This window comes from Hoplias malabaricus, chromosome Y (assembly GCF_029633855.1).
Source record: "Hoplias malabaricus isolate fHopMal1 chromosome Y, fHopMal1.hap1, whole genome shotgun sequence".
In the NCBI taxonomy this organism is placed as follows: domain Eukaryota; kingdom Metazoa; phylum Chordata; class Actinopteri; order Characiformes; family Erythrinidae; genus Hoplias; species Hoplias malabaricus.
In genome coordinates this window covers 70,512,234-70,527,461 of record NC_089820.1, presented here as the reverse complement: position 1 = coordinate 70,527,461, position 15,228 = coordinate 70,512,234, and the positions used below count along the sequence as shown (strand labels likewise).

General features: G+C 40.0%; 2 protein-coding genes across 2 annotated transcripts in view; both read right to left on the bottom strand.

The window, feature by feature from the left end:
* Positions 1 to 3,797: 3,797 nt before the first annotated feature.
* LOC136679340 (retinol-binding protein 2-like) lies at positions 3,798 to 5,537 on the bottom strand. Its single transcript, XM_066657803.1, has 4 exons — positions 5,465 to 5,537; positions 4,121 to 4,299; positions 3,944 to 4,045; positions 3,798 to 3,851 (listed from the first exon to the last, which is right to left on the bottom strand). The coding sequence occupies exons 1-4, from the start codon at positions 5,535 to 5,537 to the stop codon at positions 3,798 to 3,800; spliced, it is 408 nt and encodes a 135-aa protein (XP_066513900.1).
* A 1,505-nt stretch (positions 5,538 to 7,042) lies between these two features.
* Positions 7,043 to 15,228, bottom strand: part of LOC136678165 (bromodomain and WD repeat-containing protein 3-like) — a 61,151-nt gene continuing 52,965 nt past the window's right edge. Inside the window, exons 38-44 of the mRNA XM_066656089.1 lie at positions 13,529 to 13,698; positions 13,104 to 13,282; positions 12,825 to 12,965; positions 12,443 to 12,589; positions 12,016 to 12,273; positions 11,469 to 11,600; positions 7,043 to 10,281 (exon numbers count right to left, since the gene is read on the bottom strand). Of these exons, the coding sequence (XP_066512186.1) occupies positions 8,951 to 10,281; positions 11,469 to 11,600; positions 12,016 to 12,273; positions 12,443 to 12,589; positions 12,825 to 12,965; positions 13,104 to 13,282; positions 13,529 to 13,698 (2,358 nt within the window). The 3' untranslated portion in view covers positions 7,043 to 8,950. The remainder of the gene's footprint in view (positions 10,282 to 11,468; positions 11,601 to 12,015; positions 12,274 to 12,442; positions 12,590 to 12,824; positions 12,966 to 13,103; positions 13,283 to 13,528; positions 13,699 to 15,228) is intronic.

The window sequence follows — 15,228 nt, the reverse complement described above, 5'->3', positions numbered from 1 at the left end:
GCAGTATTTCTACAGTATGGTCGGACAGGATGCTGTTACATGGCAACACTGAGGCTTCCATATGAGGTGTTTACTGTCCAGAAGGGTAAAGTATCTGTTAAGGTCCAATCTGATGCTATTTTGGAAAGTAGAAAGTCCTCCTTCACAATCTGTAGTCCTACCATTGAAGGATAAATCTACACGAGAAGTGGGTTATAGGATTATTTCCATGGTATGGTATTTTTGGCAGATCTCATTGGTAATATTACCTACACCTTACAGGGTTTTGCAAATGAAACTATAAGAGGTTTTGAATAGTTGTCAAATACTCAAAAGAGTTACAGACTTACATTGCTGAAATATGATATGGCTCGTGATTATATTTTGACCAAACAAGGTGGCCTATGTGTGGCGTTGAACTGAACAGGGAATACCTGTTATACTTGGTTTCCTGATATTTCTGACAATATGACTAATTGTCATAGATGCATTGAGGCATGTAAGGAATGCATCTGGCCCATCGGAAGGAGCTGGATGGTCTGAAAATGCTTGGTTGCAGGATACATTAGGACAGATGGGAGCAGTGTTGGTTCAGATTTTGGTAGCAGCTCTTTAATCATTGTATGTGATGTTTTGTTTTTGTACACTGTGGACCTTTGCAAAGGCTATTATATAGAGATGGGTTGGAGTTGTGATGTCTGAAGATCAAGTTCATATGCCATTATTAAATAGGACTGACACAGACAATGACGAGGAAGTGGTGATAGAAGGTGAACTGCTGGAGAAAAATCCATTTTGCTGGAGAAATATCCATATTATAAATGTATCATTTATTTATGTTTATCTTTTGTTATTTAGTAGTTTTTTATTTACTCTAGAGTAGTGTGATTGAATGAGGGAAATGGAAAATGTGACTTATGCAAACCGGATTCCAAAAAAGTTGGGACACTAAACAAATTGTGAATAAAAACTGAATGCAATGATGTGGAGATGGCAAATGTCAATATTTTATTCGTAATAGAACATAGATGACAGATCAAACGTTTAATCTGAGTAAATGCAACAGTTTAAAGGAAAAATATGTTGATTCAAAATTTCACAGTGTCAACAAATCCCCAAAAAGTTGGGACAAGTAGCTGGAAAAAGGAAATTGAGCATATAACGAACAGCTGGAAGACCAATTAACACTAATTAGGTCAATTCACAACATGATGGGTATAAAAAGAGCTTCTCAGAGTATCAGTGTCTCTCTAAAGCCAAGATGGTAAGAGGATCACCAATTCTACCATTGTTGCGCAGAAAGATAGTGCAGCAATACCAGAATGGTGTTACCCAGCGTAAAATAGCAAAGACTTTTAAGTTATCATCATCAACCGTGCATAACAGCATCAAAAGATTCAGAGAATCTGGAACAATTGCTGTGCGTAAGGGTCAAGGCCGTAAAACTCTACTGGATGCTCGTGATCTCCGGATCTCCTGCACCTGAAACAGGAATGCCACTGTCAAGGAAATAACAGAATGAGCTCAGGAATACTTCCAGAAATCATTGTCAGTGAACACAATCCATCGTGCCATCTGCCGTTTCCAGCTGAAACTCTACAGTGAAAAGAGGAAGCCATTTCTAAGCAAGCTCCACAAGCTCAGACGTTTGCACTGGGCCAGGGGTCTTTTAAAATGGAGTGTGGCAAATTGGAAGACTGTTCTGTGGTCAGATGAGTCACGATTGGAAGTTCTTTATGGAACACTGGGACGCCATGTTATCCGGACCAGAGAGGACAAGGATAACCCAAGTTGTTATCAACGCTCCATTCAGAAGCCTGCATCATTGATGGTATGGGGTTGCATGAGTGCTTGTGGCATGGGCAGCTTGCATGTCTGGAAAGGCACCATTAATGCAGAGAACTATGTTCAGGTTCTAGAACAACATATGCTCCCATCTAGATGTCATCTCTTTCAGGGAAGACCCTGCATTTTTCAACATTCTACAGCAATCACAACATCATGGCTACGTAGGAGAAGGATCTGGGTACTGAAATGGCCCGCCTGCAGTCTAGATCTTTCACCTATAGAGAACATTTGGTGCATCATAAAGAGGAAGGTGTGACAAAGAAGGCCCAAGACAACTGAACAGTTAGAGGCCTGTATTAGACATGAATGGGAGAGCATTCCTATTTCTAAACTTGAGAAACTGGTCTCCTCTGTCCCCAGATGTCTGGTGAGTGTTGTAAGAAAGGGGGGGATGTCACACAGTGGTAAAAAATGGCCTTGTCCCAACTTATTTGGGATTTGTTGACGCCATGAAATTTTGAAACAATATTTTTCCCTTACAATGATACATTCACTCAGTTTAAACTTTTGATCTGTGATTTGTGTTCTATTCTGAATAAAATATTAAATATTGGCACCTCCACATCATTGCATTCAGTTTTTATTCACAATTTGTTTAGATCCCAACTTTTTTGGAATCCGGTTTGTAATTTGAAATAATGTGAATGTATGATAATGTGAATTACACACAGGTGCTGGTCATAAAATTAGAATATCAGGAAAAAGTTGATTTATTTCTGTAGTTCCATTCAAAAAGTGAAACTTGTATATTATACTCATTCATTACACAAAGACTGATATATTTCAAGTGTTTATTTCTTTTAATTTGATGATTATAACTGACAACTAATGAAAACCCCAAATTCAGTATCTCAGAAAATTAGAAAATTGTGAAAATGTTCAATATTAAAAACACCTGGTGGTAGAAAGAAGTGTATAAGCAATAGGGATAACCGCACCCTGGAGAGGATTGTGAAACAAAGCCTATTGAAAAATGTGGGGGAGATTCACAAAGACTGGACTGCAGCTCGAGTTAGTGCTTCAAGAACCACCATGCACAGACGTATGCAAGACATGGGTTTCAGATGTCACATTCGCAAATCAAGGTCCCAGAGTCTGGCGGAAGAGAGGAGGGGCACAGAATCCATGTTGCTTGAGGTCCAGTGTAAAGTTTCTAGTCAGTGATGGTTTGGGGTGCCAAGTCATCTGCTGGTGTCGGTCCACTGTGTTTTCTGAGGTCCAAGGTCAATACTTCCAGCTGCTGAAAAACTTTATGGAGATGCAGATTTCATTTTCCAACAGGACTTGGCACCTGCACACAGCGTCAAAGCTACCAGTACCTGGTTTAAGGACCATGGTATCCCTGATCTTAATTGGCCAGCAAACACACCTGACCTTAACCCCATAAAAAATCTATGTGGAAGATGCAATACGCCAGACCCAATAATGCAGAAGAGCTAAAGGCCACTATCAGGGCAACCTGGGCTCTCATAACACCCGAGCAGTGCCACAGACTGATCGACTTCATGCCATGCCGCATTGCTGCAGTAATTCAGGCAAAAGGAACCCCAACTAAGTATTGAGTGCTGTACATGCTCATACATTTCAGTTGACCAGCATTTCTACAAATCCTTTTTATGTATTGGTCTTAAGTAATATTCTAATTTTCTGTGATACTGTATTTGGAGTTTTCTTTAGTTGTCAGTTATAATCATCAAATTAAAAAAATAAACACTTGAAATATATCAGTCTGTGTGTAATAATGAGTATAATATACAGGTTTCACTTTTTAAATGGAATTACTGAAATAAATCAACTTTTTCATGATATTCTAATTTTATGACCAGCACCTGTATGCGAGCGCACACACGCACACACACACACACAGTCCTTCCAGATCCAGCCACAGCTCTTTATTAAAGTTTTGTATGAATATGCACAGTATTCTCCAAGATCAGATCAGACACAGGAGAGTGACCTCTGTCTGAACTTCATTGTTTCTTCTTAAACACCTGATGACACATTTTGTCCTGACAGGTGATCTCCTACACACACACACACACACACACAGTATTAACAATAATCTGAACAGTAATAATTATAATCATTTATGATTAATACTAATAGTGGTACTTACAAGATGCAGCAGGTCTCCCTCTATCCAATGTATCCAGCCTCGGTTCTCCTTCTCACCTTTCTGCACACACACTAGCTTCTCTCCATCCCACTGCACTAGAGTCTGAAACACACAAAAAGCACAATAAATAACATACACCAGCGTCTTTCCATCCCACACAAACAGTGTCCCACTTGCCTTGACCACTCTGTTGTCCAGGCCCTTGGTGTGCTCTTCGAACTCCTGCCCCACTGTAAAGTTCACCTCATAGTTTCTGAAAGTACTGAGTGTCTTTGTCTCGAACTTGTCTCCGTCCTGGACGATCACCTTTGTTTGTGAGAGATGAGCAGCGATCTTCCGGGTTGCAAAGTCAATGTCTGAGAGAGAGAGAGAAGATAACAGAAGATCAGGGAAGTATCTGGCCTTAGCTGCTCAGCTGAACCTGCAAGCTTTAATAACTCTATCATTACAAAAGAAAAAGAAAAAGACTGAATGACTACAGAACAACTGCTATAGTCATGGAATATTTGAGACTCCTATTCAGCACCTTAAATTCTGTTATACTCATGTATAATGACAATAAAGACTCTCTTATCTTAAAGCCATAAATCTCGAAGCCACAGTCACAGTAAAGAAAAGCTTCTGGTGATTTATGACTTTAAAGGAAAATTTGTAAATCAAATAGGGCAATGTTTTAAATATTAAATATTAAACAAATGCCTTCCACAGTCCTCAGTGCGGAACCCAAATCTGGCACCATGCTCCGAGACGGGCCCAGAGTCAGTAGTAGCTCAGAAGACACCAGCTAACCTTTGACCTTTGTCTAAAGTGAGCTGCACCATAAAAAGAGCTGCATAAACAGCCATAAATATTAAGGTGGACCTGAGGCATGTACCTGTCACATATTTAAAGTTGTCCAGAGGCACTGGGATGTAAACTATATCATTTAAAATAGACGGCAGGCTTCAGATTTTAAAATTCAGACAAGCAGCTGGTGTATAAAAAACAAATTTCCTCCATCACTGATCAACTAACTGTCCTTCTTGTCTTCAATGTTTTTCTGTCTTCCCTGTCTTTCTGTTTTCCATGGGTGGTAAAGCAATTATCTGGAGTTTAGAAACTGTTCAGGGGAATGACTCCACTGATATTTGTCGTAAGAGAAGAACAATTTTCAGCAAATCAAACCGCGAGCTCAAAGCTCGGTTATAAATGCAGACGAGAACATCAGGATCAGGACATCTGAAATAGAACATTGCCAGAATAGAACATCTGTAATAGAACCTTTCCAGAATAGAACATATGGAATTGAACATAATGGAATGGAAATTTTCTAGAACACCTAAAATTAAACAGAAGAACACAAAGTGGGGGAACTCTTCCAGTGAAAACCACAATACAAATCTCCCTGATATCATTCTGCACCCACATAACCCACTCCCACCATTTCTATTCTGCATTAAATAAAGATTTCCAGTCATTTGTTTTTAGAGTCCAGCTGTGTTTGTGTTGTTGAAGAAAGGAAGAAGGTGGGAAGAATCTTACCTAGAGCCTTCATCAGCTCCTCAAAGTTTTCATTGCTTACCATCTCCCATCGTCCATTGTAGTCGGCGGGCATCGTGACTCTGACAGAGAGAGTGTCAAACTATGGTCAGAGAGACAGAGATAGAGAGAAAGAAAGAGAGAGAGAGTCAAACTGTGGTTACAGAGACAGAGACAGTGGACAGAGTCCAGATCTCAGTCTTTTATAACTGGGTTGACGTCTGTAACTGCCTCTCAGCGGTGAGTTCATTCAGCTGATAAAATGCTTTATTTTAAGTGGAAAGTGGAGTTTGGCTCTGATCCACAGTCCATTCATCTTCAATGCCTCCTCTGAGTTTACAGGGGTCATTTACTGGGTCAGGGACGATGACGTGGAGCTCAGGATCCTCTAACAGAATATATACATAATTCAATATCAGCCATAATATTAAAACCACCTCCATGCTTCTCTCCTCAATGTCAACCCTCCCAGTCCCACTCTCCACTCTGGTCAGTCTGTAGTTCTACACTTACACACTTTAGTACATCTGTTGCTCTGCATACATCTTATTCCCCTTTACCACTGTTCTACATTAGTCAGTACCCCCACAGAGCAAGTATGATTTGGGTGAATAATTCTCAGCGCTACAGTGACACTGACGTCGTGGCGGTCTCTGGATAGGTCTCTCCTATTCCGGGTCTCAAATAAAGTAACTACCGCAAAGTCGTCTTTCTACAGAGGGAGACTGGAAGCATGAGCATCTGATCTTTCTCCTCTCTCAATTCCTCCTCTCCCCCGCCATCCTTATCCTTAACACCAGATGGTTTTGTCACTTTCTTTGTGGAGAAGATAAATAAAATCCACCAGTCTTTCACTTCTGCCCCCCCCCTCCACTAGTAGTTACTATGCTGCTCTTAAATGGAGCCAGCTGACTGAGAATATTAGAAGACCCTCAAGTTTATACACTTTTAAATCAAGACTTAAAACATTCTTTTTTGAGCAGTTACAGCTCTGTTTAAAATACTCTGCACTTTTATTCAGTAACAAAGCTTTAGTTCTTTTCTTTTATTATCATTTAAAATCATTTTTATCATGATTGAGCTACTGGGATGGCTGGTCCTCATCGTGATCTTGTGATTTGAAAACTCCTCAATTGTTCTGTCTGGAGATGCTAAATGATTTGTCGTGATTCTGGATGGCCAGCTATCGTTTGCAGCACATATTGCAAACCTGACAGAGTCATGCAGATTTCTCCGGTAAAACATCCTGCAAATTTTCTTTCTCAGGAGGCTGCCCAGGTGCTAGTCCAGTCTCTAGTCATTTTAAATCTCGAATACTCTAACATACTCCTGGCTTCAATCTTCCATAAGTCCAGGGTAATCACTGCAGAGAGGGCTGCAGGGAATGTGAGAGACAGTGATTGTGTGTGTTGAGGGGTGGATACACATGTGGAAAGGGTGGAGTTTTAAGTGAAGGGGTTGGAGCTACACTGCTGTGGGTGGAACAGATCAACACCACAAAGATTTTTTTCAAAAATGTTCAAGTTTCACAACTTACAAACACACAACAAGAAAGCAGGGTTTCCTTCTTACAAGCTTTTTAAAATCTCTTTAATTGGGTGCTGTCCTGTGCTGTAAAGCAGCATGATTCTGAGGGATTGACACGTCAGGTTTGAAAACGTACATGGAACAAAGGTCAGTGTCAGGTTACACCACAGTCATAAATAAATGCAGAGAAGAGATAAAGACAAAAGACTGTAATCAGTTCCGCTGTTAAACCGCAGGCTTTTATTCATCATAAACTCAACCTCTCTCACTCCAGACTTCACCTCTGAAGTGGCATCAGCTTTATGAAAAAGAAATTAAGAAAAGGTCAGGACAGATCAACTCCAACACCCCTTTATCATTACGTTGGGTACAAAAGGATTTTTCTGCTCATAAGTTAAAGTTGGAAAAAATATTAATACTGAAAAGTACAAGGCGCTAAAATGGCTTCCCAATATGAGAAATCACAATTTTTGCAGCAAGTACTGATTTGATTTCCTGTACTCAGCAAATATGTACCAATTTATACACTATGGCAAGACAATGCTTTCAGGTTTTACAAAATAATGCTCAACAAATTTAAATATGCAAAGATTTGCTACAAAGTGATTCTCAGAAAACTGGGAAAAAGAAATCATTTCATATTTACAGCAAAAAAAAAAATTGAACTTTTGCAGCTCAAAAATCCCTTAAACAAGAGCAATATGTTAACAATAATTTTCAAGGAGTGTCAAAAAATAAAAGGAAGAACATTCATCACAGTTCCACTGAAAAACACAATCTCATTCTTAATCTCAACAAGCAAAACAAGAAAATAAATTGAAACTGGTAAACGTAGTTGACCCCTGAGTTTCTAAACCAGATCTAGTGTAGAAAAACCTCAGTACAGTGTGAAATTTTAGTGCAAGCCTGCAAAGTATGCTTAATTGAAGCAGGAGGTATATCATAAATAGCACCCAAGCAGACAATGCTCCTCTAAATAAAAGAAGTCATTCCTGTTGTCCAAATTACAGAACACAGGTCGGAGCAACTGAACCGGCAGCACCTGCACACACAGCGCCCCATTCCGACACAAAATTATATAAATATCCCTGAAACTGATTCACAGTATAAAGAGATCCAGTGCTTTTCTTTAATGTCTCAGAAAATCAAGTCAGCGTGTCTCTGTCCTTCATCCCATCTCAGCAGGTCCAATCCCTGGAAACCAGGTGGACGTCTGATATTTCTCACTGTGAGCCTGCAGTCAGAAAATTGTCAGATAAAATTTGATTAAATTTCTCTCATGTGTTTAAAGGCAGTTAATCCAGAGGGAGCAGGTCACACAAGGATGTATATTCACTCAGTGGATGTATATTTTTCACTGAAGAACGCTGTATGAGCATTAGGACCCTGACCCTAGCATATAATTTATTAGGGTTCAAGCATGCAATGTGTAGAAATGGCTTAATAGAAAACTTTAAGACATAATACAAATAATTTTATTCCAAGAAATATTTAAATGCTTAACCCAAGCCCAGCTGTGTTCCGTGACAATTAAACACTTCCACCTGGATGCTATGTCACAAAGGTAGTGTTGAACCATAAGAATATTTTATATCTGGACATTTAAGATGTATTTTTGCAACTAATCCTTTTTCCATTTAAACATTTTGGGAGACATCACTAACAAATGAGAGAGGGAGCAATAAGTGGGACACGATTTGCTTCAGTTGTTTTAAGTGAGTGAGCGGAGGAACCTGGTTCTTCTAAAAGACATCCTAGGCTCAAATCATGGAAACGTTAAAGACACAAAAACACCAAATACTCAGAAACGGGAACTCACTGGATGCACAGGGGTCAAGCTTTGATTACCCTCTGTATTAAAAGGAAATGGCTCAGGATAAAATCCCTTCCAATCAATGAGAAAAATTATCACATTTTCTTAGTGATCTCACAGTGAGAAATGTCCACTGGGGTTCGAATGTTTCACTCGCTGTCTCTATAACACACAGTCCGTTTGCCTAAGTTTCTGGTCTGAATTTTCCTGGCTCTCAGAGGTTTCTCACAGGAGACGTCACTATCTGAACTGTGAAGTGCTGTTCCACGTTTATGGTTCCTCGGGGTTCTCTTCTTGTTGCTCTTTGACTGTGAGCTGAACTCACTTCCGCCACTGCTACTGTAACTTTCACTATGCTTCCGCTTCCCATTTCTCCGCATACTTTTATGATCAGAGTGTTCCTCATCGGATGGGCTGTGCTGCCTGCATGAAGAGCCATTCTGCACTTTCCGTCTGCTCATGGAACTATCAGACTCTTCAGAACTGTGTTTGGAGAGCTTAGGGTGCTTTTTTCTCCTCTGAGAAGGCTTCTCCCTTCTACTGCTTCTCCTGCCTTCTTCTTCATCTTCAGAGTCTGAACACCTGATACACTTACGTTTAGAGGAGGAACCTGGAATAGGTTTTCTACAGGAGACAGTGCTACTTCTCCCATTTCCTGGTTGATCTTCTTCATCTTCCTCAGTCTCTGTGATGTACTTCTTCTTGGGGAGAACTCGGAGTGTGGCTTTTCTTCTGGGAGATGGTTTCTCTTCTGGTTCAGATTCATCGCTCTGCTGCCACTCTTCTGAAGACTCTTCCTTTTTGTTCTGGATCTTCTTGCGCCTCCAGTTCGACACCTCCTCACTTTCAGAATCAGAAGAGTCTGACCTGCCTTTTGACTCTGACACTGTTCTTAACTGTTTTTTGTTTTGGATCTCATATTCACTGCTGCTTGAATTCTCACCATTTATTTTAACTTCACCATTGTCATCATCCTCATCATTATCATCATCAGATGTGATTCTCCTCCTTGAAGTGATGTTCTCTGTTCTCTGTCTTCCTGACAGATAGGCACCTGCTGCGCATACATTTGAGGCAGATGCTTGTTTGTGGCTTTTTAAGGTGGTATTACTGGTTTTCTCTGAGTATTTAAGGTCCTGTGCGTCCACTTTTCCTCCATTCTGATGAAGGTGTTTCTCAGGCTTTAGAGCATCAGAGTCCCCTTCGGAGCTTCTGGAACTCTCCTGTTTCTTTGTAAAATTCCTCTGTCGCCTCATTCTGGAGCGATTCTCCTCCTCACTTTCTGTAAGTTGTTTTATTTTACTGGCTGCAGCTCGTGCCGTCTTCCGGACAGACTTTCTTCGGCTAATGGAATCCTCATATTTCTCCTCCTCCTCAACATCTTCTACACTTTCATATTCACTTTGTTCTCTATCGACCTCATCTTCACTGTCCTCTTTTTGGAGGGGTCTGCGATGTCCGTTAACTTGTGGAGAATCATCTGCAAAAAAGACACAAAAAACCCACAAATCCTTTAACTTTATCAATATCTTCTAAAAATGTATAAAATTGTTCATAGGTGGAAGATTCCTGCAGCTGCTCATTAGGTTTCCTTCTGCAGGAACTCAATTTCAGCATCTAAGTATTAACTATTTCATTTTTAAAGTGACAATAACTTTGTGCTTTTTCTACATGAAATAACCTAAACACAGCTTAGGTTTCTTTTTACTTTAAGAAATTAAACATAAAAAGTTTTTAGGCAGCTGCTATTATTCCTGAATCTTGGAATTATCGTTCAGGCCAAGTGGTGACTGTGCCCCCTCTCTGCATCTAAGGCAGACACTTTGGTGGCCGCTCCCTTTATTCATTTTATATTCTCCTGTTTATAGTGGAGTGTTACAAAATGGTGGAACTGGAAAATTATTAAAGATAAACTCTATTTCACCTCTGTCATGATTTTTTTTAAGCAAGCTTCCGGCATCTGAGCCTGTTTATATTTACAAAATACAGCAGAGTTGCTCAGAGTCAACATTGGCATTCTTTTGAGCTTTTGTCATTAAATAAATATTCAGGAGTATTAGCACACTTTTTTGTTCATACTGTGTTTTCTGTGAACTCGAGTCTGTAGTTTATGGGAAATGATGTATATGTTTGAATTATGCTCTGCAAATGAAGCGCATAGCTGGGGTCACACAGTTTTCCGGCTATAAGACTTCCTGTGTTTTTAAAGCCAAATCACCTTCTTCCCCTTTTCAATCTTTTCCCCTTTTCCCACAATCTTTCTCTTCTAGAGAAACTCCGGAGTATCAGGTCTGTCCCGGAACGGTCAATCACACATGCAGCACACAGAGGGAGATTTTCTACCTCAGACAAGGGAGATGAAACATGATTAAGGAGTGGTGCACAGCGATTTTACATGTGCAGGAGAATCTCTGGAACATTTCCCACGCTGTTCTCACATGCTCTGACTCTGACTTTACCTGGAACATTTACTAGGGCTTGAGGAGGATAAGGTCTGGGTAAGGTCTGGAACGAATGTTGCAAGTGGTCGCATTCACACATACACACACACACCTCCGGGTTCCGGGTAAACATGTACATGTGTGAAAGAGGCACTCAAGATTTATCTTTATCTTTAGTTTGTGTGCACAACTATTCCATTTGTGTCTCATCTCAGATCAGCTTCACCTTTCCGTGCAGTTCTCCTGGATGATCGGCTGCTGGCTGCTCTATCGTCTCCGTTCTGATGTGAAACATAGAAGTTACTCTCAGCCTCGCTCTTCTCCTCCTCACTCTCAGAACCTTCACTCTCACTGGACTCTGCGCACAAAAATATTACAGATTTCATCAGAGTGAGCTCAGTCACCTGGAATTTTAAAGAACATTTTTCTACAGAGCGGCTCAGCCAAGAGTTAATCAGAATGTGATCGTACAGGAAGAACAGAAAATTGTGGCTGGTATAACAGTAATAAACTAAATAATCTATAGTAAACAGACAAATCCACCAGTTTATATTTTTATGGCTAATGGCTAATCTATTCCCAAACTGACCCCAACTGTTAAATCAGGAGCTGGAAAGAAAAATAAATCCAAACTGGACACTACTAGTGGCTAATAGTTACATGCTTTCATAAGGACGTAATAATAGGCAGATGGACAATAATAACAGGCAGAGGAGCTTAAGGGATGTGTTTCTAATTAACTGGTCAGCATATTTTTGGAGTGGGCGTCTTACTCTCATGCTGGTGTTCCTCGGAGTCGGAGCTGTGTAGGACCGCAGCGCGTTTGCAGGAACGAGAGAGTGGTTGGTTCTCATCTTCTTCAGAAGCTTCCATTAGTTTCATCTTACTGACTGCAGCTAGTGCTGTTCTCCTCCGTCTCCGCACGGCGTACTCTCTTTCTGAATGTTCTTCATCAGAACTGCTGCTGTGCCGCATCTTTCTGCGCTCCATACGAGACGAATTATTCAGCTCCTTCACATCAGCACCACATTCTGAGACACAAATATATTGCCGAGGTTAAACTACCTTCATGAACCTGGAATTTTCAAAAATCTTGTAATTCGAAAGGGTTAAAAAAAGAAAATGCATTAAAGTTCTTAAAAACCGTGTATTGTTAAAAAAATGTAAGTTAATATTGTGTTTACTTTAACAAATAATAACCTGTTTTTCTGTGGTCAGCAGTTGAGTTCCTGGTCAGTCGTGTAGATCTGCTCCTGTTTGTCTGAACTCGTTTTAATGAGCTGGATTTCTCAGAATCATCTTCCTCATCCTCTTCACTGGAGTCTTTCTCACTTTGGGTCTGAACCACTGCAAAAACAAAAACAGCAGATAATACAACAGAAGATAAAACTCACAAAAAAACCCTCATTAAGCTCCAGCCTCTCTAATAGAGTTTGGAGGGAGCGGATATTGTTTGGATCATCTGCTGAACTTGAGAAATTAGATTGTCTGAATATGAATCCAGGATCGAGAGTCAAAGTTAGATCTGTGTGCAGAAATTCACAGATAAATGAAACTAGACTTTACGCAGTCATACTCTCACCCCGTTTTCTGGGTTTTTTCGGCTCTCGGGTCTCCCTGGCTCTCCTTGAGGCTCTCGTTTCTCGCCTGAACCGACGTAATGATGATCGGCCCTTATCATCATCCAAACCATGAAGAGACACCTCACTATCAGAGTCTACAGCTGGGAGACATTAAAACATTCACAGTTAGTGTTCACCACTCTTTGAATAAGGAACACATCTGTACTAGTAAAGACCTGGAGGCAAACTCAGTAATCCTGTCAGACTGAACAATCTGTCTTTGTGTTGAGGAACAGTACCTGAAGAAGACAACGCGCCCTTAGAGCCCTCAGAGATAAAGTCCTCGGATGCAAGTGCAGAGCTACGTCTGTTCCTGTGACGGCGCTCTTGGGCCGATGTCTTGGTTGAGGTAGATTTGTTGGATTTAATTGTAGGTGCTTCTGTGTGCTCCTGAGTATTAATAGCAGCCCTTTTCTGACTGAGGGGAGACATGAAAGAGAAGAAACTAACAGCTCAGGTGTCTGCTGCATCACTGAATTCAGCAACGGGAAAAGTTTTGTTTTTGTGCAAAATTAACATGAGTAAATATCAAGTCCCATGGCCCGGTCCACTGCCTGGTGATTGAGAGGTGCAATGCAAGAATCCAAGCTGCTGACTACTTTTCTGATCTGTTGAAAAACAACCCACAAGGTAGGATACATTTTACATAGAAATAAAGCCACACCTCATGGACTGTGGGTTGGAGAGCATGTGTTCCTGCTGCTGAAGTCTCCTTCTGAACCTCTGACTGCGGCGCAGACGTGAGCTGCTTTTTACTGCACTTCTGTGATCGGAGATGATTCTGCGAATGTGTTCCTCAAATAACGCAGACAAACGTAACGTCATACTGTAAATCTGTAAATCACACAAGAGCAACATGGACATCTGGTTAAAGGAACACTTATGTATTTTTTCTACCTTAAAATGAAAGCTTCTAAATGAGTGTAGTGTTCCAATAGAGCCTATGCAACTTCTGAATCAAGGGGTGGAGGTCTCTCTCTCTCTCAAGAAACATATAGCACTTTATGGCACAAATCACACAGGTGTTTACCTCACTACAAGAAGAATCTAGCTTGGTATTCCCAGTATGGATATTATGACAGAGAGAGCAAAAAGGGGGAGAGAGAGGGGAGAGAAGAAAAAAAAAAAGCGGCCATACAAGAGTTACTGGACTAGAGTGAGCTGAAACAGATATGAGGACACAAGGTGTACTAAGTAATTTGCGTAGTAACTTCCTTCATGTGTTTCTGTGTTAGTGATAAGTTTTGTTTATGAAAGTGGGTCCCACTTTATATTAGTGTCTCTAATAACTGTAGCTACCCATGTACAACATATGCAGCAACAAAGTAACTAAGTAACTACTGATGAATTAGTACCTGTTACAGATAAATTACAGTACTAAAGCTTATCTAATTACATGTGTATCAACTTCAGTTCTGCCTTTTGTAATTAAACGAGTGGATCTTCATGTAATTATACACATGTAATAGCATGTGAAATAACATTTGTAATGAGACTGGAAGGCTTTTCTGGCAGGCATGTATTACATCAAGATATTAAACTGGATATGCTATAGTTTCTAACATTTAGCTAATATTTATGTTATTGTTGACCACCGTAAACCATCCTCTAAATGTGATAGGACCGCAGATGTCCATTATTACCACTAAATTATTACATAGTACCTACATGAGTACATATCTCATTGTAACACATATGCTATTACTCTGGATTGCATAAACTAAAAGTAATTTAGTACATGTATCCTAATAATGACAGTAGTCATATTAGTATAGCTTGAAAATGTATTGTAATATTCATATTTACTGCTTTGTGTTTGCCAGCTGGATAGATACATTTGAATTATTGTGTGTTGTTTTATATATTGTTTTGCTGATTGATAAAATCCATAAATCCTGTCATCTTTATGGGCTTTGCTGTTACATTAATATTACTAAAGATAAAATACAGTCTTTCAATAAAACTTGTCTAAATAAGTTGAATTATTTTGAGAATATTTTAAATATAAAAAAATTACACAATAAATTATAATACATTAATATTTGTTTCTGTCCAATAGTATCGCTCTGGCTCGCTGCCATATTGCTGTTGCGTCTGTGACCAAGTCATGAGGTTGGTTATTTGGAACTACATGTGGGAGAACACTCGCGGTTCGGGATCTTTCCAGCACAATCCTGACCCGCTCTTACCAGATGCTTTGCTGTGAGCGAGAAGTCCATGCTCTCTGTGCATAAAGTCCGTGTGGAGACCCTGGAGCAGTCCATCAACAGCAAGTATTGTAGCTAACTTTAGCTAACAATTTCTGTTTAGCTATTTAACATGTAAAAGGGACAGAGTAAAGCTTAAAACGTCAGTATATGTGAA